The following is a 22,043-nucleotide window of genomic DNA, read 5'->3' as shown; positions in this document are numbered from 1 at the left end:
GACGGGGCCGAGTGAGCTGCCACAGCCCTTGGCGTCACCTGGCCGAGGCCCCCAGCCCGCGCACACCTGCCGGAGCTCACTCACTCACCGTAGCTCCTCGATCTCCCGGATGTAGTTCTGGATCAGCGCACCAATGGCCTCATTGCCATCGCCTGGAGTGGGACGGCGGGAAGAAGGGTGCGATAAAGAAGATAAATAGGCCAGCGCGGTGGCTCAGACCTATAATCCCAGCACTTTGGGAGGCCAAGGCGGGCGGATCACCTGAGGCTGGGAGTTCGAGACTAGCCTGGCCAACATGGAGAAACCCCGTCTCTACTAAAAATACAAAATTAGCCGGGCGTGGTGGCGCATGCCTCTAATCCCAGCTACTCGGGACGCTGAGGCAGGAGAATCGCTTGAACCTGGGAGGTGGAGGTTGCGGTGAGCCAAGATCACACCATTGCACTCCAGCCTGGGCAACAAGAGCGAAACTCCGTCTCAGAAAAAAAAAAAAAAAAAAGATAAATAGCAGCAAGGGTCTTCACCACCACTGATACTACTGCTCTTATATCTGTGCCTCTAATAGGGCAGCTCATATGGGCCTTTTCCAAAAAGAAATCTATAGAAAAAATACTTTGCACAGAGGTATACAAGCACTGTTGGCAATAGCAAGAAACTGGAAACAACCTAAATGCCCATCACTAGAAGGCTACTATAATAAATTTATTCATCATTGTCACATATGGGACACCATGGCAGAAGATTAAGAGAAGTAGGTTTTTTAAAATTTTTATTTTTTGGTTAGAGCCAAGGTCTTGCTCTGTCGCCCAGGCTAGAGTCACAGCTGACTGCAGCCTCAGCCTCCTGGGCTCAGGCAATCCTTCCATCTCAGCCTCCCAAGTAACATGAACTACAGGCATGTGCCACCACATCTGGCTAATTTTTGTATTTTTTGTAGAGACTAGGCGTCCCTATGTTGCCCAGGCTCGTCTCAAACTCCTGGGTTCAAGTGATTCTCCTGCCGTGGCCTCCCAAAGTGCTGGGATTACAGGCGTGAACCAGAAGTAGGTTTAATATGGAAAGATTTATAAAACATAATGCTAAATGAAAAAGGGAAGTCTTAGAGCAATATATATAATCTCATACATAGAAAAAGTAGTCTATATCATACACACATTTAAGAATGTATATGAATACATATTCATACTTGAAACAAATACTGAGAAAGGTGTGGGAAAATACACACCAAGCTGCTCATAGAGGTTCCTTCTGAGAAGTAGAGAGGGCTTGGGGTGGAGGGTTCAGGGAGAGGCGATTTTAATCTTTCACTTAATATAGTGATGTATTGTTTGCATGTTGAACAAGAAGGATGTGTTCATGTATTACTTGTGCCATACAAAAATGTTTTAAAATCAAGTGAAAAAAAATATGCATAAATGAGTTGAACTATGAATTGACTGGCTGGCTTAGTCCACCTGATACTCTGGGGTGGATGTCGGGGGAGGGAGTCCTAGCCCGTTGGTGCTCTGACCTGGCCTGGCACAGCCCAACTCACCGGCCTTGGCTAGCAGCAGGTTGGCCTCCTGGCTCATGAGCTGGGTGACGCGGTTGTTGATGGCGTCGATGGCCTCCTGCATGGCTTTCACCCGCAGCCGCAGGGCCCCATTCTCCTTCTGTAGCATGGCATTCTCTCGGAACAGATCACTATAGCCCTCGGCGCCATCCTCTCCTATCACTCGCTTGCCCTGGGAGCAGGGGCAAAGGGGAGCAGTCAGGCAGCAGAGCTCGCGGTGGGGGGGTAAGGGGCTGATGATGCCCCTCCCTCTGCCAGCGCCCTGGCCTTCCCCTGGATATGGCGCATCACCAGTCTCCCCTGCCCCAGGTTTCCTAAAACACAGCTACTGGCCCCCAGTGATCAAAAACCTTACACAGTTCTCCTTGACAATAAAAAGTCCAAATTTTGTAACCAGCCACTGAAGGCCTCTCACAATCTTACTTGACCTAACTTTCCACAGTGTATTTTCATATCTCCATAAAGTCTAGTCCAAGGGTCAAAACCCTCTCTGCCAGGCAGTTGGCATAAATGAGTCAGGCTGGTTGTAAGACAATAGGGAGTGGTAGAGACTGGAACTAAGAGAGTCCCAGACTCAGTCTAGAAGGGGCAGCCCCTATGCCTCTCCAGCCAACTTGGTACCATGAGTTGTTAGATCTTTAAAATTTTCTAGCAAAACTGAAACTCCCTGATTTTCAGAAAGGTTGACAACTAAGTTGTATTCTTTTAAAACAAGTGCAAGCCAAACCTAAACTCATCTATGTGCCAGATTTGGGCCATGGGCTACCAATTGGTGACTTCTGTCTTAGTCACATAGAATTAGACATTTACCCCAAAGGACCCATTTTTTCCCACTCTGTTCCTTTGTGCATGGCTTGTTCTTTACCTAGAATGGCTGTCCCATCTCATTTTGCTGTTACCTCATTCATTCTTCAAAATCCATATAAAAGGCCCCTTTTTCCATGAGGCCCTCTCTGACCATCCATGCAAGTAAGGCCAACTCTCTCCTCTGCCCCTCTGCAGCACACTGGATACTCCCGTGGGCCCCTCTATCAACGATTCTGTGCCAGTCTAGCAGTCTTATCTGTTCCAACACAACACATTCAGCAGACATGAAAACACCCTGGAGAGTGTCTGCCCTGTGCACAAGATCTATGCAACAAAAGCCGGGGAGCCCTTCTTTCTTGGACTTAGTATTCTAAAATCTTGAGGGCTCAGACTATGCTTGATTCACATGGGTGAATCCCTAATAGTAAGCAGCATGCCTGGCACACAACTGATGCTCAAGAGTCATGTCCAAAGTGGATGATGGTAATAGGGAGGTGGGAGGGATGCTGAGGAAGTTAGGGTGAGGCTGCAGGGCAGAGGGTGCATATGGAGCACTAGCTCCAAGGGGAGTGCTGGGCAATGCCCAGGAGCATGCTCACCGCCTTATACTCCATCAGCTCCATCTGCAGCCGAGCAATCTCAGCCCGCAGTGCACTGATTTGCTGGCTGGTCTTGTCCTGGTTCACTACCACCTTGTTCTTGATGTTGCGGGCCCGATTGGCATATTTGAGTGTGTTGAGGGTCTCCATGAAATCTCGGTCTGAGGGGCTCACACAGGCGATCATGATGGTCTGACTGGGGGTGCAGAAAGGCTGTTGTGAGGGTGAGGGACACAGCCAGCCCCCAGAAGCATTGCCTCAGGGCAGAGGTCCTGCTCCCATCCCATTCCCCTACTACCTTAATGCCCAAAGCACGTGGGCATTCAGGACAGAACCTGGGATGTGGGGAGCTGGACCATCTGGCCAGGAGTTTTCACTGCAACAGCAGGTAACCATAGTAAAGGCAGCTACCAAGGCTGGGGAGGTGGTGATGCCTAATTGCCAGAGTCCTTTGCTTGGTGATGAGGATGAGTCACAGCCCTGCATTTTCTAGCATTTCCCATCTATCATCTCATCTGGGTCATATGACTTCCCTTAGAATGTCTCTCTCTGTTTTACTGATAAGGAAACTGAGTCTGGCCATAGCTGCCTGAAGGTCATAAAGCACCTCAAGGTTCCTGCCTCCTAAACCTGCAGCCTAGGATGGGAAGGCCTCCTCCTCCTGGGGCAGGCTTGCGCCACACCCACACAGCACTATTTTCCAGGAACCTCCCTGCCTCCCCTGTCCCTTCCCTGGGTGTTGGTCACCAGATACCTGTTGCCCCCCAGCGAATCCTGGAGGAGCCGAGTGAGCTTGGAGTCCCTGTAGGGAACGTGCACCACCTTCTTGCTCTGGTCGCCTAAGGCGCTGATCACATTGCCCAAGGCCAGCTGTGGGAGACAGACCCTGGCACTCAGGAGTCACTCAGGGAGCGAAGGGTAGGGAGGGACAAGAAAATTCCCAACTCATCTGTACCTGCCTCTTTGGCCCCAGCAGCCCTCTTGCTCCTTGGGTGGGTTTATAGGCACATGGATAAGTTGGTGAAATGGGGAAGCTGGGGACAGGGGTGAGGCCTGAGAGTGAAGGGCTAATTGGCAAGATGTCCAAGGAGGACTCAGCAGGTGTAGGACTGCAGGGCCTTGGAGGGGTCTGAGACTGAGCTGTGCGGGTGCTGGGGCTGATGACCCACCATGTGCCTACCAGGCCACAGTTGATGGAGATGCCCTCCTTGGCCCGCTCGCCAGTAGCCCCTGTCCGCTTCAGCCGCTCTGAGCCGGCCAGGTCCACAAAGTGAAACTTAGCAGTGAGTGTCTCATACTCACTCGAGGGAGGTGTACCATCAGGAAGCCCAGTCACCGCCTCATTCACCTGCAGCAGAAGTCAGCTCTGACTCACCCAGCCCTCGCCCACCTCACTGGCTCCCCTGATCACAGTACTGCCATCCGGGAGAGGCACGGTGGACGGCCAAGCGCCTTGCCCTTTGCACATGCAGAGCATCTGACAATGTGCACAGTATTTGCACAAGCCTGATTTCCATTTAATCCTCACAACACCACGATACAGAGATCATTAAGCCATTTTACAAATTGGGCAACAAGGCTCAAGAAAAATATAAAAATCAACAAATGGCAGAGGCCAGCCTCAATCTGGTTTGCTATTTCTGAATCTGTGGCTCCTCATCTTGCCCTTCCCGGGATACCCCTGCAGCAAGCTGGCTCCTGGGCCCCCTGCAGGCTCCTCACCAGGTCGGGCTGGGTGCACATGCGCATCTGGCACAGGTGGATGGTGAAGATGGCGTGGGAGCGTGAGCTCTGCACGTTCATCTGGGTGCTGGCTGTGGTGCGGGACAGGGCCCCCTGCTTCAGGCACTGGATCAGCTGGAAACAGAAGCAGAAGTGAGGGCTTGGGACTACCGTGGTGCCAGCCCCTGCCCTTTCAGGATGCCCTGGACCTGCTCCAGACCTCCAGCAGAGGCTCACCTCCTCCTGGGAGTGGATGAGGCGAGAAGTGACGCCAGTGGTGTAGATGCCACCGTTTGCGTCCTCATGGATCTTGATGTTGGACCTGCGGTGGCGGGTGTCAGGGTCACGGGTGCTGTCAAACAGGTCAAGGATCTCCTCGTTGTAGAGCTGTGCAGGAAGGAAACAGCTGAATTCATAGGGCATTCACTGGGGCCCCAGGTGGCTGCCACATGCCTATAAACCATATCTGTTTTACAGATGTGGAAACTGAGGCTGTGGGTCCCCTCTGGGTTTTGAATCCCATGACCTTTCTGCAGGACAGGGGCAGGAGGCAGCTGGGCCCTGGGCAGAACTAGCTGGAGGCTGCACACTGTTCCTCATTCCCCAAGGAACCAGCAGCCAGCAGCTCGGTCCCAGCATGGGCTGAGGACCAAAAGAGGACAAAGGGACACGGGTCCCAGATGTAGGAGATAAGGAAGATGTGGCCACAATTTGAGAAGATCCTGTCGTATTCCTGGACTTGGAAAGAGTAGATGGGGACGTGATTCCAGATGAGGCAGGGCAGAGACAGAGCTCAGTGGAGACCAGGGGAGCTGTGCCCTAGCCCTGACTGTCTCTGAGGTGACGACAAGCTCTCGAAGGGGAGGAACACGCCTGTGTGCCTTGCCCTATGCTTGGCAGCGGGTGGGCATGGAGAGCACGCCACTGTGGCCTAGTGTCCTGGAGAGGGCCTGGTGAGACCATCGTGGGGAGGGGGCCTGGCCAGGAGCAGTCACCCCATTTCAGGTGGTCTCAGCCAAGGAGATTCCTGTGTTTGGAACTGCTGGCATGGAAAGTGTCACCTGCTGAAGATCTGGGATGTTCAACAGGCAGGGAGCTAGGGCTGGGGAGTGGAATAAGGGATGGGGGCAGCTAGGGCAGCAGCCAAGAAAATGCTGTGGGACTAAGGGGGAGACTGCAGCCCTCTGACATCTGGGGCTTTGACAGCCCTAAAGGGACAGAAATACCCCACATGAATGGGGAAGAGGAGATGGAAAGGATGGTGCAGATGGGGGCCTACAATATCTGTCTGTCTGTCTGTGTTGGGGTAGACACACACTATTATTTGACCTCTTGTGGTTCACCCTATGGAACTGATTTTCTAGGAACCTGCTCTTCCGGGCTTCTCCATGGCAACAGGATAGGGAAGGGACAAAAACAAAGAGATGTGAGAGAGAAGCTTATTGAGATCACAAGCAGCAGGACACAGACACAGACACGAACACAGACACACACACAGAGACACCCACATAAAGACACAGAGATACACAGACACGGACACAGAGACACACAGACACACACACGCAGACACCCACACACAGACACAGAGATACACAGACACGGACACAGAGACACACAGACACACACACACACAGACACAGAGACACATAGACACACACACACAAAGACAGACACACACAGACACACACACACAGACACAGAGACACACACACACACAGACACAGAGACACATAGACACACACACACAGACACACACACACAGAGACAGACACACACAGACACACACACGCAGACACCCACACACAGACACAGAGATACACAGACACGGACACAGAGACACACAGACACACACACAGACACAGAGACACATAGACACACACACACAGAGACAGACACACACAGACACACACACACAGAGACACACAGACACACACACGCAGACACCCACACACAGACACAGAGATACACAGACACGGACACAGAGACACACAAACATACACACACACAGACACAGAGACACATAGACACACACACACAGAGACAGACACACACAGACATACACACACAGAGACACACAGACACACACACACAGACACCCACACACAAACACAGAGACACACACACAGACACACATGTAGACACAGAGACACACACAGAGATACACACACACAGACAGGCACACACACACACACACAGACGCGCACACATAGAGACACATAGACACACGCACAGACACACACAGACAGATGCGCACACAGACACATAGACACACATACACACACACACATACACAGATGCACACACACAGACACACACACAAAGATGCGCAGACACATAGACACACACATAGACACACAAGACACAGAGACACACACAGACATACAGACAGATGACACACACACACAGATACAAACACACAGTCATACACACATAGGCAGTCCATTTATCAGAAGCAAAAGTCCAAAGGGGCAAAGAAAACCTCCAAATTCTAAAATGCAGGATACCCTAGAGGGCAAGCCACCACCTGTGTGCCCAGGAGGGAGTAGCTGTGTTGTGGTAGGCAGGGGCTGGGGTTGGGGAAGGCCTGGAGAGGGCCAAAGCCACATGCTTCCCTCAGAAGGCAACCTGGACACAATCAGAGCAGCAGGGTTTATGGGATAAGTGCCCTTACTGAGTGGGAGCTCAGCATAGGCCCAATGGTCAAGAGCACAGAGACCCCCTGCTCCCCACTAAAAGCCCCTCCCTGGCTGCCACAGTCTGGGCCTGATATTCTCCCAGAGACAGGAAGGGCCAGGTGCACAGAAAGACCTTTCCTAGAGGACCTTTCTGCCCTGGGGTCAGAGAAGACTCAGGGGGCCAGGAAGCATCTGAGCCAGAAAGGGGCAGGATAGGATGCCCTGAGGCTGAGGGGGAACCCAGAGAAGGCCAGAAGGAAGGGAGAGAGCCAGGGTTCTCACAAAACCCTAAGGAAACAGGTACCACCCCATTTTGCAGATGAGGCTCAGTGTGGTAAATGACTAGCCCAAGGTCACAAGGCTAATCAGTGTCAGAGCTAGAACACGTCAGGGTGTGAAGGGATCATACAGTCATCAACTCAAGCTCCATCTGATGCAGGAACCCCTTTTGAGTGTCCCACCAAGTAGTCCTCCAGCCCTTGCTTGGATTCTTTCAATAGCAGGGAACTCATCACCTGGAGATGCCCCCATGGTTCCCAGGGCTCATTCCACTGCACTGGAGGAAGGCCCAGCTTCCATGGTCCTGTTGTCCACCAAGCCTCCCACCTGCCCACCCCATGGGGCCACAGTACCTCCAGAAACTGGGCGCTGACTTTGAACTCAGGTCCAGCCACGCCCTGCTCCCGTGCCCGGCGCTTGCGCTCGGCAATGCCCCCAAAGAGGTGTGCGATGGCCCTCGGGATGATGCCCTGCTCCTCCTCCGACGTTGCCATGTCAAAGCCAGTGCCCATGGTGTACGTCTTCCCGGCCCCCGTCTGCATTGGCAAAGATAGGAGGGTGTAACCCTGCACCCTTTGGGGGCACCAGCAAGCCCTGTACCTGGGCCAAATCCCCTTAGCTCATCTACCTCCCAGCCCGGTTCCCCTGCTGCTTTCTTGGTCCTGAAGCCACACTCTGGGGAAATCACTGACTGACAGCCCTCCCTCTGCTAACCAGCGGTGCAACGGCCTCCTTAGACAATAGACAAAACCCTGAGGCTGTGTTTCAGCTGCTCTGAAGGTGGAGCTTTCTCTCCATTGGATGCAGGGAGACCAAGGCTGGAGCCGCCATAGGTGGGCGTGAAGATGGCTTACCTGCCCATAGGCCAGCACCGTGGCATTATAGCCCTCGAAGCAGCCCTCGATGAGCTTGCTCACACAGGTGGAATAGATCTGTTCTTGCCAGGTGTCCAGGTCGAAGACAAAGTCATAGGTGAAGGCCTTGTCCTTCCCCAGCAGGACCTGGGGCTCTCCCGGGGTAACAGAGGTACAGATGTGACAGCCCTCAATCTTCTCCTTCGACAGCTGGGGCCGGATCCTGCCCATGATGGAGAGAGCCCTGGGTCAGGCCCAGCTGGAAGGGGGCTGCCACAGGCCCCTCCCTCACACTGCCTGCCAAGCTGCCACTTCCCCCATGAGCCAGAGGAAAAGGAAGGAAGCTTAGGTGCCCCCAGAGGACATGGGCAACTTTTGTAATACAATAGTAATAACAATATCAACATCATCAAAACAGCAGTTGTTAACATTTATTGAGCATTCAGTATATATCAGATCTGTGTTCAGAGTACTTTCCTTAAATTAATTCATGCATTCTTCACTCTAAACTTGTGAGGTACCTATTATTTGCCTAATTTTACAGATGAGAAAACTGAAGCTGAGAGAGTTTAAATGACCCTGCCCAAGGGTGTATAATGGAAAGTGATGGCGCCATATCCAGGTCTGTCTGACATAAAAGCACATACTCCTGATTGGACCAGAAGCCCTAGAAATCAGCATCTCGTCAGGGGAGAGAAGGCGGCTTGTCCACTGCTGGGGAGGCAAAGCACAGGGCCAGGGCGGGGAAGAGAAGGAACTGGATGCTCCCACAGCTCTGGGCCACATTCCCAGAGCCAGGACTAAGTTCTAGAGGAGGCCAGAGCCTCTGCCAATGCCCATGGGGGCTGCAAGCAGGAGGCCGGGAGCTCCCCTCCCTGACACCAGACCAGGAGCCCCCTTCCCAGATGCCAGAGCCTGGTAGACATTCTCAGGCTGGAGCTCTGCTTCCTTTCCAGGAGTTGGGCGGGGGAGGGCAGACCTGCATAGCTGGGCCTGACCAGGTCAAGTCCCAAGTTCCCTTGTGAAGGGCAGGGACCTCTAGAAAGGACGCCAGGCCAGCCTGGGGTGCGCTCCCAACCCAGATTCTGGCAGGTTTCCCTGTAAAGAGGAAGAAAAGCGGCATCAGGACTGAGAAGCCAGCCATGGACACAACTATCTCCATCCAGCCACCCCTTCCTTTCTCTCCCAAGCAGCCATAACCACGACATGGTTCCCATGGCAACCAAGCAGGAGTCAGCAAGCATGCGTGTACAGGGATTGGCGGAAAGCACCACCCCCACCCCAACTCCCTAAAGTAAAAGGGGCTGGGGGTTAGGCTCTCATGCCCATGGGCTCACACAAGCCAGCCCATCAGCAGGCACTTACAATGAGCTGCTTGTCAGGCCTCCTCTCCCTAAGCCAACACTCACCAAGAGAAGAAACAATGCCAGGGGCCAGGCCAGCACCCATCCTGGGCCCAGAGGCGCCTGGTCACAGAGTCTAGGGCCTCCAAGTCGCCATCCTGTCTCTGTCTCCAGCTGCCCCAGCCCCCAAGGCCCACTCAGAGCTGTAGGCTGGGAAAGGTGCTCACCTGAGCCTGTTTCCAGCACTTCCACGGCAAGGGAGTTAAAGGGGAGTTAAAGGGGACTGGGGAGGTGGGGAAAGCCCAGCGGGGAGGGGTTGGGGGTAAGCAACACCAGGCTCAGTTCCTACCCACAGATGGGAGTCTGGGCCTTCTTCAGAAGTGATTCCGGGGTGTGAACAGGTTCTTATAGGTCAGTGGTTCTCCCCTAAAAGGGATGGAAGCCCAAAGGAGGTCACCACATTTATCCAGCTGTCTCGCCCAAATTGGAATGGCAGCCCAGCTTCTTCGTCTCCCAACTGAATTGGCTTCTGCCTGGGAAGAGATTGGCTGATTCTTGCTCATCCTTCTGGACCTCCAGACCAGAAACTTGAGTCTCCAGTAAGAGCTCAGGGTCAGCAAGGCTCCTACCTCTACTTCTACCTCTACTGCTAATAAGGGCAGCGGACATGCACTGAGCACTCACTCTATGCCAGGCAGCATCTAAACACTACCATGGATTAACTCTTGGTCCTCACAACACTGGGAGGTGATGATTATGACCCTCGTGTATGGATGAAGAAGCTGAGATGGCACACAGCCAGAGTCACAGGTCACAGACAGTCAGGAGCAGAGCCAGGGCTTGAACCTATGCAGTCTGCATGCACTACCCTTTCAATGGTCTTATGCTACACCATCTCTAAAGACCAGGGTTCAGAGTGCCGGGGGGAAAGAACATCTCATATATGCAGGGAGAGACAGCAGGAGCAACCTTAGAAGGAGGAGCGTGGCATTGCACACAGGTACTAAACAGGAAACTGTCTCTTAGACCTGGCTCTGCCCCTGGGCTCTTGGGACCCAAGGCTAAGCACTTCCTCTCAGAGCATCCAGGTATTCCTAGGTAAACCAAGTGCCTGGCCTGGGCAGCCTCTGAGGACCCTCCAGCTCTGCTGGCTAGCACCAGTTCCTGAAGACAGCTTCCCTACCACGTGGCTGCCTGAAGTGGGATTTCTGGATTCAGTTCAAATACCATTTAATTACTGTAGGCAGATGGCAATGCTGGTGATTGGAGAAAATCGAATCATCATCCCTGGAGACAGTGGAGCAGGGGAGGGGGAGCAACAGCCCTGCTTGTCAGAGCCCTTCAATGAGAGGGGCAGCTTCTGCTTCAGCAATCAGCCCCCGGACCACCTGGGGAGCCTGCCTTCCAGGATCAAGATAGTGGGCAGAACAGTCTGGGGGAGAGGATATAGAGGAGGAGACCCCAGGGTTTTAGGGTCCAGGAGTTGCGTGGTCAGTTGGGCATTCAACCTGGGGCCCTTTTTTGGCCCAACACATCCTGAGATGAGGGTCTTTGTGTTCAGAAAGAGACGTCCAGCCCAATGCTGGTCCACTCTTAGCACCAGACTGCTTTGCCAGGGTGCAGGTGAGCATGCCTGAGCAGTGTCACCCAGAGAAACTGATACTGGCTGGGAGACAGGGGGGCATGGACCCTGGTTGAGTCACCAATTCCCCAAGCAACTTACCTGGAAGAGGGAGAGACTGTTGGACTGACTGAATGAATAAATGGAAATGGAAGCAAAGGAAAGCTAAGATGTCAGGGATGCTCTCCATGTGCTAGCGCTGGCTCAGGCACCTCCACAGGTTACCTTGCTTAAGTGATGCTATGACCTAGGGATTTAAATCCCCATTCTTCAGCAAGGAAGGTTGAGGCTTGAAGTGGTTAAGCCACACACACAGTAAATACAGTGAAGTCGGGCATCAACTCCTGATCTGGCTGACTGAATGCCCTTCCATTCCTCAAGTTGCTTTCTGTCAGAAAACTCTATGTATGTATGTATGTATGTTTTTGAGACAAAGTCTCACCTTGTTGCCCCAGGGTGGAATCCAGTGGCGCAATCATGGCTCAATGCAGCCTCAGCCTCCTGGACTCAGGTGATCCTCCCACCTCAGCCTCCCAAGTAGCTGGGACAACAGGCACGCACCACCATGCCCATCTAATTTTTATATTTTTTGTAGAGACAACGTTTTGCCATGTTGCCCAGGCCTGTCTCGAACTCCTGAGCTCAAGCGATTCTCCCACCTCGGCCTCCCAAAATGGGATTATAGGTGTGAGCTACCATGCCCAGCTGAAAACTCTTAATCCTAAAATCACTAAATAAAATTCATCCCACACCACCTCCATCAGAGCCATGGGGGCTCTCTAGAAGGAGTCCTGCATGTCTGTTCACATATGCTCAGGGCTGGGCATCAGGCTTGCCCTGCCTTTGAGGGCTCACAGTTTGGCGGTGGCAGACACTGTCTCAGTCATCCTGGGCTCACTCTTTACCACACCCTGCCTAGTGGCAAATTCAAACTGACGCCCCACAGGTAGGAGACAAGAGGGCTGGGAGACATGAGACCAGGGTCCTTGCCAAGCCTCTGCCCTGGCTCTCTTATGGTTTACGAGCCACTGCTTCCTTCTAGGTTACCTAGAAGGTCTGTTCCTGCTTTCAACTTTCTAAGAACTCCATTGCCCATCCCTCCAGCAGCCTCTTCTCCCGGCCCCACCCTTGGTGAGGTCACTTCTGTGGGCTGCCCTGAAAGTGACAGTGGCCTACTTGGCCCCAGATAAGCAGAAGGAAGAAGCAGTGTGGCGAGGATGGGCACCATCTAACAGTCCTTTTCCTCCCTGGGGGCATGGGAGGGGGGTCAAGGATCTCTAAGGTCTTCCTTTTTAAAACGTTTTTGCAGAGACAGGGTCTCACTATGTTGCCCAGGCTTGTCTCAAACTCCTGGGCTTAAGTGATCCTCCTGCCTTGGCCTCACAAAGTGCTGGGATTACAGGCACGAGCCACTGCATGTGGCCTCTAGGGTCTTCCAACTAAAATACAGGTCCTAGAGGCTGTGGACCAGAGCCAGGACTAGGGTGAGGCATTCACCCTCAGTACAAAATTTAAGGAGGCAAGGAAAAACCTCAGTAATCAAGATAAATTACAACTTAGTGCAATATTTTAAAAGTCAAATTAGCAAATTGTGGCCCACGGGCCAGCTGCCTGTTTCTGTCAGTAAAGTTTTGCGGCCCAAACATCTAGTGTCATTTCTGTCCAGGGTACCTGGAGGTCATCTCACTCCAGGCCCCACCCCTCCAATCTTCCGTCCATCCCTTCTCAAGTTTCTGCCAGGAGGGAGGGCGGGCTGGACAGCCCCACTCAGAAAGGCCCCCGGAATCTCCCAGAACAGAGCCGGGCCTATTTGCCACTTGGCAACCCGGAGGCTGAGCGGCGGGTAGAGCGGGCGCGAGAGTGAGGAGAAAGGGCCCGGAGCTTTTCAGAGTCAGGATCTGGCACAGGCAGCGAAGTTGCTGAGCTTCCTCTGTTCACAATTGAGCAGGAGCGGGTGTGATGTGGGAAGCCGTCCTCCACCCCCGGAGAAACGCGCACGCGGAGGCCAGGGACATGCGGGCAGCTGGGGAGCCCCCATCCTCCCAGGCTGACCCCACCCCCTGCCCCTGACCCGCTGGGTGCCTGCGGTGGCAGCGGGACAAAGGCTGCGAGCCTGGAGCACAGAGCTGCAGGAAGAGCTGAGCTCAGCGGATCCTCGGCTCTTAGGGGAGCCAGGAGGACGGGGCGGAAGGGGAGGACAGAGGAGACAGGGAGGAGGCAGCCCAGGGGTATGCTGAGAGACTGCCAAGGAGAGAAAACTGCAAAGGGTACTGACTGGGCACATCTGGGCACGTGCTGGGAGCCCGCACCCTATCCCGCGGGCTTAGGAGGGGGAGGATGGCCCTAGCCGGGCCTCATCCCTAACCTGGTCCTTAATGACATCACACAAAGCCCACCAATCAGCCCTCCCAGGAGCTCTGCCCAGTGACCTTGGACTCCTAGGCGTTGGCTCAGCTTCTTAGGTGAAGTCAGTCCCACCCAATCAGCTGGCTAGGGTCCCTCCCTTGGTTCCTAACTAAGCTGCCTCCAAATCTTTACACTGAGGTCCCCATTGGTGCAGTCCCAGGCTCTTTCCACTTGAAGGGTCTGTCTTCTCACTGACGAGAGGTCACAGGCTATGGTATTAAAACAGCTAACCAGAATCCAAGAATTTCTTACAAGTATGGTGCATGATCTGTGATTCCTGATGCCTTTTCCTTGCTAGTAATGGTAACACCATCACACTTGGCTTACTAAACTTCCTCAATTAGTCACCACCAACACATTTATAGAGCCAAGACTGCCTCTCATAGACACTATCTAGGGTGCTTTGCACATGTTAGGTCATTACATTATATCATTTAGTTCTAAGGTGGGTGTTTTTGCCCTTAATTTACAAATGAGAGCTCAGAGAGAAACCGATAACTCGGCTCAAGGTCACATAGCTAATATGCAAAAAGGTTTTCACCTTTATTAGCCATCAGCCCTGAAGATTCAATCCAGGGGAAATCTGGGGAGAACTGGCATGCTCGCAGCTGCCCACTTGTGTGTAATTTGCACTTTAGGGATTTTAGGCTGGCAGACACCCTCTTCCCTACCTCAAAGGCTTTGAGAAGAACCAGACAGCTGGACTAGAATCACCTTTCAGATGGCCAAAATGTTAGTCCCTTCAGAAAAAGCCCCAGGGGGGCTAAAAGCATATCTGCTCTTTTCTGCTATAAGACCCCTGATGCCTTTCTGGAATCTTGAAAAGGAGCTCTTAGAAGCTGGTGAGACAGCCTAGGGAGGGACTGCAAAGTCAGCAAGCCTAAGGGGAAAAGCAATGTCTGCCCTGATTCCATGATCTCTGCTTGTGCCCAGCCTCCAATTGGCATGCCTGGCTCAGCCTGGGCAGCGGGGCAGAGCAGAGCCAAGCTGCTGTATCCTCTGTGGCGGATGAGTGAGTGTATGGAGGGGACACAGAGATAAGCCCGGTGATGGCTAGTCTGCCTGGCACACAGGGGTCACTTAGCCATGTGGTGACTTACCAGGCACCAGCTCTTCCTCATCAGTGAGAGGGCAAGATCAAAAGGGAACTCAGCTGTAGCAGGAGGGATTTAGATAAGCTAGCAAAAAGAACTTCCTGCCTGCAAAGATGATTAAGCCTGGGAGAGGAGAGGCTGGAGGGGTCTGTGCAGACTTCTTCCTCAGAAATCATTCGTCATTGATATCCCTCTTGCCTTGTTCTATGTGTTCTTCACCACCTAGGACTTGTCTGATGAGGACACATACTACCTAGTACTTTTTAAGAGCCTATGTGCCAAGCTCCTTTATGTACACGAACACATGAAATGTGTTAAGACAACCCTGTGAAGCCGGGGATATGTGCCCCATGTTACCAAGGCTCAGCAGGTGAAATTTAACAAGCTCAAAGTCACACAATTTGTAATGGTGGAGATGAAATTCGAACCAAACCTGCCTGTGCCCAATCCTGAAGCATTCACCAAGCAGCTCTGCACCAGGGTGGGAAATAGGTTGGCTTGGAGAAAAACGATCCCTTCAGAGAATCTCCCGGACTGATCCTACCGACAGCTGCCAGCAGTGCCACAAGCTGTCTGCTGGGAAAGCATTTTCCCTGTCTCATGCTTAAGAAAGCTGAAGCCTGGAGCAGGGAGAAGTATGGAGTCGGGAACCCAGGAGGCTGATTCCCTGTCAGAGGAAGGCGGCTTTCCTCTGTGGCAGAAAGAGGACGTCTACACCCCCACTTTAATGAGCCTCCTCTCCTCCTCCCCATGGCAGCCTGCCAGCTCTGGGGAAGGCGGCTGGAAGCAAAATCCCTGCTCTCAGGGGAGTCTGGCTCCCAGACACCCGGGGGCTTTTAGCTGACAGCCCAGACAAAGCATCTTCCCATAGAGACCAGTCTTCTATAAAACAGGGTGGCAAGATCCAATTTGGGGTGCTTGCCCTTTTAGCTGCAGGGGTAAGGTGTGGGGAGAGCCCAGTATTATTGGGGGCAGTGCCATCAGAGCTCTGTGACAGCCAGAGGGTCTTGTTGCCCTCCCATTTGTCCCTCTCCTGGCCTCTCAGACCCTTCCCCAGGCCAGCCCTCCTGAGACTGCCCTCAGGACTCTGAACCCCCAAACAAGAAGGCTTTGTATTATGGAGCCAAAGAGCATGGGTTTAGGAGGCCTTGGCCGGCATGGTGCAAGCAGTCTGTCAACTCTCTCTGCCTGATTTTTGCCCCTAATCACTTTCCTGTCCTGGGTGTGATACTCCAGGAAAACCTACAGGAGGCCTTGGGGTGTCAGCTTGGGATGCTTGGGGTTCAGGACTCTGACCCCACCCCCTCGAGTGTCCTTGACCTTACTCTTGCAGTTCTTCCTAGGGTCTTGGCCACTGGCTTCTGAGTAACGCTAAGGATCAGGCAGGCTAACAGGGGAGGGGGTGCCTGCCATGAGGCATCTTGAGAGTCCTGTTGTCTATGGCCCTCCAGGGCATCAGGATCTCAGCCGTGCAGAGGAATCGGGCCAGCAAGGAGAGTAGGGTGAAATGCCAGGGAGCAGGGATGTGCAGGAGGAGCTGAGAGAAGGGGCCAGTCCCTGTCCTGAGTTGGATATATCCCCAGCCTGCCATTGGCCACACAAGCCTGGCTGTGAGCAGGAGCCAGGAACTTCCTGGGCCAGGGTCGGACTCCTCCATCTCTGGGGCCTGGGAAGAGGGTAAACCCAGCCCAGGGAAGTACTGCTCAGCTGTGCTGCAGCGCCACTCTCCCTGTCCCACCCCCATCTCGGGGCATCTGGCAGGGGTTTCCCATGACCTCCCCAGAGACAGGAGACGCTGCAGAGTCAGGCTTCGCCCAGAGCCCAGAGCTGTGACGGTATTGGCATCTGCATCTGGTGGGGAATGGCCAGTGGGGACTGGGCCCTGGGGATGCTCCCCTGCTGAGGAATGCAGAGCAACAGAAGGCTGGCTGTGGAGGGCAGCAAGCCTCTCCCCACCACACCGGCCCTGGCCCCCTGCCCTGGCCCCCTGCCCACACTGCATGCAGGACAGCTCTCCAGGGTGCACCTTAAGTCAGCCTCAGGTGGGACCAGCCCAGCCTTCATAAAGGACAGGGGGCTTCACCTCAGGAAAGCAGAGGGATAGACACTCAGGCATTTGGGGATGGGATGGCAGCATGACCTCCTTTCCACACCCCAGAGCAGCTGGAGGTGAAAGAGAAAGTCCTCCAGAAACAGGGTACTGCAGCCAACACTGCTGCCGCCTGCCCTGGAGCTTCACATAGGGATTGAGGTGGGTGGATCTCTGGGGCCAAGGAAGAGCCGTTCCAGTCCAGCTTCCCTCATGGCAGGGAAGCAACCTCTGACCCCCACCCAGCCCAGCGCCCTCTCAGTGCCCCTCTGGCTGTTCTAAGAGGGAGGGGCACAGAAGACATTGCTTTCCTCCTCAATGTTCTCAATACTTTCTAGAGGGTAAAATGAAAGGCTAGGAGACCTAGCACACATGGGGTTCCGCCCTTTGGTGTGTGTGAGGTGGGGGGCCAGCAAAAGACTTGGCTGCCCCCAGAATATCCTTCCTGAGAGAGTGCCAAGGTGGAATTCAGGCAGGAAGACACATGCCAGGGATGGCTGCAGTGATCTAAGAAAGGGAGCATGTGGCGGGAGAAGCTCCCCAAACACAAACGATGACAGCACGGATTTAGGAGCTAGGACCATGGTGGTGCCAGGCAGCCCCATGCTGCTAAGCAATCCCATACAGGAGAATCTGGACAGCCTCAGCCCTGCCACACATCTGCACAGCACCATGTGCCTTTCCATTTTCACTTTCCCACATTCATGTTCACGGCCACTGTGTGTAGTAAAGCATTTGAAGAAACTGAGGCATAGAGACTTCAAGAACACAGCTAATTAGCACCTCAATTAGGAGGCAGCTTAGAGTTGCATGAAGAGCATGTGTTCACAACTGAGAATACCCTGGGTTCAAATCCAGCCTCCTCCATTTACCACCTGTGTTTGCGCATCTATATGATGGGAATAACATCAATCACCTAGCCAGCTGAATGGGATGCTGTAGGCACAGAGTAAGTGTTCAATACATTATAGTGCTTAGCCACCTCCTGGTTCATACTCCTCTCCACCACACCATGCATTCTGCTCTAAATTAATATATTAATCAAAGGACTGGAGGTGAATTCAATTTACTAAATAGTTCACTAAAGCTTAAATTACAGAGACATCTCTTAGGTACACTTACATTAGGGCCTATTTTATTTTATTTTATTTTTGAGAAAGATTCTTGCTTAGTCACCCAGGCTGGAGTGCAGTGGCGCGATCTCAGCTCACTGCAACCTCCGCCTCCCAGGTTCAAGTGATTCTTCTGTCTCAGCCTCCTGAGTAGCTGGGACTACAGACATGCGCCACCATGTCCGTCTAATTTTTGTATTTTTAGTAGAGATGGAGTTTCACCATATTGGTCAGGCTGGTCTTGAACTCCTGACCTTGTGATCCACCTGCCTCGGCCTCCCAAAGTGCTGGGATCACAGTCATGAGCCACTGCGCCTGGCCTAGGACCTATTTTTTTTAAAAAACATTTTATTTATATTCAATTCCTCAGGAATCTACTCTGCATTTTGTTCCCTCCAAAGATTTTATGTCCGTCTTCCTCCAAGCCACTGCTCTTCACAAATGAACAAACCAGAACACAGCAGTTCCCATTTTCCAGTGGGTAAAACTGAGGCCCACAAAAGACAAACAGGGAAGGTGCCCCATGACGAAGCCAGTGGATGAACTGCATCAGTTCCTGCCCTGCCCTTTGCCCCCAGGGTTGCAAAAATAAGCATGCCAGGCACATATCACCTCTGCCACCTCCCTGGCCCAGGCCTGGGCCCCGCCTCACCTCCACTTGGAGGTTTTCAAAAGCTGAGATCCAATCAGGCAGGCAGGCTGGGTGGTGCAGGGGGAGGTTTCCGGGGCCTGTGGTTACTACACTCCACTTCCTTATGATGACATAAACCCTATTTCTGCAGCAGGAGGCCACCACCAAGATTCTCAGGTCTCCACACAGCCCACATGAGGCCCTGTATGGGCCTCAGTTTCTGAGATCTGTAAACTGGACACAGGTGGCATTGATTGGCATTGACTGGCTTTGGGACTCGGAAGGCACCCCAAATACCCATTCCCCCACAGTTTCTTCTGTCTTCTTCAGTCTTTCTCTCCCAAGCCACCACTGCTCTTGGTTCAAAATTCAGACAGTCATTGACCAAGATTTCAGAGTAGCCTAGAACTAGGGAAATAACTGCAGCTAGAGAACCCAAATGGGAGAGGGCTGGGGTGCAATCTAACATTGTCCCTTGGGTCCCTTGGATCCCCCCCCAAACCCCTACCTATCCCCTACTTAACCCTGTAGTATCAACAGATGGATGCTGGGCTGGCCAAGCACCGCCAAGCAGACTAAAGGAAGGAAGCTTAGGGAAGCCAGGCAGAGATAAGAGGGGAGGGGGCTAGGCAACACTGAGGTCTCCCCTCATGGTGGGGGCTCAGAGCTGGGGACTTGAAAGGGTCTTAAACAAATTTGCCATGTGACTTAGCTTCCTTCCCCAATTTCAACTTTGCCAACTTGCATTTCTTAACAGCTACCCCTTTCTCCCCCCATTTGTCAGGCCTATATCTCTGCAGCCTGGGGCAGGTCACAGCTCCGCCCCACCTCTCTCTAGCCTTGCTACACACCTCCTCCCCCAGGTGACTGCCAGTTCTAGTCCAGCCCAGGAAGCTGAGAATCTTTACAGTACAAGGGGATTAATGGATAAAGGGATCACAGGGCAGGCTGGAGAGGCCAGCCTGGGAATCCCTTGGTGCAAAGCCGACTAGCCTGGGTTCAGGGACAGATGGGCCAGATTCCATCTAGCTGGGGAGGCCACAAGGTGGGGCTTTTGGGGTCTGCTCACCCCTGAACTTTCTTCCCTTACCCTGAGCCCCAGGTCCTGAATGTTTCCTCCTCTGGCTCTCCAGGAGCCCAGGCCTTCACTGAAGCGTTTCACAGCCAGCCAGCTTCGATCTCTTCATCCCAAACAGATTGCAGGGCCAAGAGCCTTAGGCCTGGCACTTCTCACCTAGTCTAATAGCCCTGGGGCCTCTCTCCTCTACACACACACACACACACACACACACACACACACACAATCAGACCACACCTGTCTCATTCCTGGCCTTCCCTGTCTGAAGAGCTGGACTCCAGGCTCGCTATGTTATTCTCATGGAAATTCAGAAAGCACTTCAGTTGGACACAAGAAAGGACTTCCAGAAAGTCAGAAAGACAGCTGAACCTGGCAGGAGGTAGTGAGCCCTGGGGCTGGACTAGGCCCTGGGCAAGCCTTGCCCTTCCCATAAATGGTCTACTGTAGTGCAGCCCACCACCCAGTCTTTCAGGTGAGAGAAGTGATTTCTGGGGGTGCTGCGGGGGAGGATGGGTAGAAGAGGATCTAAAAACAAGGAAAACTCCCCCTACAGCCCATCACTGGCACCATCTGCTCTCCTTCCCAGCCCAGCCCAGCCCCAGCTCAGTCCTAAGCTCTCTGATTAGAAACTGGGTTCTGTCCAGGCATTGTCTGCCTTCCACGGCCGGCTGCCCATTGAGGTCTGGCGTGTGCCGGGGCTGGGCGCTCATGCTGGGGTGGGAGGGGAGGAGTGGGCGGGGCCCTTACCTTCCCGGAGACCCTGAAAGCCTGACTTCTGATGCTCAAATGCCCCACCCCCAATCCAGATCAGCAACTGAAAGGCAAGGCGTGGGGGCACCCAGACCCCACTTAGGGCAATCTGACTGGGAACCAGAGATGACACACATGGTCCTGAACTGGGTGCAGAGGGCAGGCATGATCCCTTCTCTGCAGAAAGGGTCCCGGGAAGCTTCTAGAGGTGGCAGTGGGAAGAGAACATCAGCTTCTCCTCACTGTGCCAATCCCATGAGGCTCCCCGGGTGGGAGACCCACATCTTTTCAGCCCCAGTCCAGCCTGGAGACCTGAACAGAGGTAGGGGGCCTTTGTTTAGCTCTCTCCAGCAAGATGGAATCTAAAGGAAACCCCCTGTGGAAAGGGCACCCCCAAGCCCCTTCCTTCCCAGCCCTCATTCACAATGGGTGGGGGCCAGAGCTTCATTTCCCTTTTATGGTGTTCTCGGACTCTCCCAATCTGCTGCAGATGCCATATTTACATTTCTCACTCCCACCCCCCAGCCATGCACCCCTCCCTCGACCTCCACAAGATCCTGCTGCAATGTCAGCCCCAGCAGCAGCCTGGCCCCGCCCCAGTCAGCCCACCAGGCACCTGCAGGGCTCCTCTTTGTCTCTGGCTGCTCAGGGCCAGGAAAGCTGTGCTCAAGTGATTCTTGAGTGCTGCCTAGGGTGCATGGGTGGGGGTGCCTCAGTCTCCTTCCCTCCACCCAAGCACTGATCAGTGTCAGCTCCTCTTTGGGCTGCAGAGGCCTGGCCAGGTGGCCGTGGCAAGGGGCATCTGCCCTGGGGCAGGAAGAAGAAAGCTTTTTCATTGCCATCTCTGACTCTGTCTAGGAGCAACCTCCTAGGACCCCTGGAATCTGGGTCACATATGACCCAAGGGATCTAGAGACCTGAGAGACCTACCCTAGACCTGGACAATCCCCCGCCCCCTCCATCATACAGGGCTGGGGCAGAGATAGATGTTCTTGCCACATCCCTACCTTGGTGAGCAGCTCCAGATTGGCACTCTGCTGCCAAGACACCCCTCTCAAAGAGAAAAACCCAAAGCAAAAACTGGGAGAAGTGGTGAGGTGTGAAGCGTCTCCACCCAGCACAAAGAACACAGATGGCTCAATTTCACAGCATTTCCTGCTCCTGCACCTTTGTGTACCCCTCCCAATAGAACCCACCCAGCCATGTCCTCTCCCTGTCTCATTTCTGCCGGCTCAAGTCCCGGAGCTGTTGAGAATGTAACCCCAGATAAGTCTAGGCAACCCTCCCCTGCTCAATTTTATCTGAGTGCCTGAGGATGGGGCATCTGCATCACACCCTCCTGCCCTCTCAGAGAGAAGCACCTCAGATACACCTCTTCCTCCCTTCCTAGGCCCATCTCCTCTTGGGACAGGACTGGTAGGATTCTCCCCC

At 53.5% G+C, this 22,043-nt stretch overlaps 1 protein-coding gene across 7 annotated transcripts in view; it reads right to left on the bottom strand.

Moving 5' to 3' along the window:
• Positions 1-22,043, bottom strand: part of KIF21B (kinesin family member 21B) — a 54,120-nt gene that overhangs the window by 31,161 nt on the left and 916 nt on the right. For 6 of the 7 annotated variants that reach the window (XR_004667464.3, XR_004667463.3, XM_003823048.5 and 3 more), the window contains exons 2-10: positions 8,489-8,711; positions 7,988-8,170; positions 4,918-5,067; positions 4,681-4,815; positions 4,139-4,306; positions 3,713-3,828; positions 2,959-3,154; positions 1,535-1,724; positions 89-152 (exon numbers count right to left, since the gene is read on the bottom strand). Coding sequence is in view for 5 of the 7 variants with exons in the window: in XM_003823048.5 (XP_003823096.1) it covers positions 89-152; positions 1,535-1,724; positions 2,959-3,154; positions 3,713-3,828; positions 4,139-4,306; positions 4,681-4,815; positions 4,918-5,067; positions 7,988-8,170; positions 8,489-8,711 (1,425 nt within the window). In the remaining 2 variants the exon portion in view is untranslated. Of the gene's footprint in view, positions 1-88; positions 153-1,534; positions 1,725-2,958; positions 3,155-3,712; positions 3,829-4,138; positions 4,307-4,680; positions 4,816-4,917; positions 5,068-7,987; positions 8,171-8,488; positions 8,712-10,180; positions 10,258-22,043 lie in introns of all 7 variants that reach the window. The other variant, XM_034943381.3, reaches the window with a different exon arrangement.

Source organism: Pan paniscus, chromosome 1, assembly GCF_029289425.2.
Source record: "Pan paniscus chromosome 1, NHGRI_mPanPan1-v2.0_pri, whole genome shotgun sequence".
NCBI lineage: Eukaryota > Metazoa > Chordata > Mammalia > Primates > Hominidae > Pan > Pan paniscus.
The sequence above is the reverse complement of the archived record's forward strand: the minus strand, read 5'-3'. Positions and strand labels throughout refer to the sequence as shown.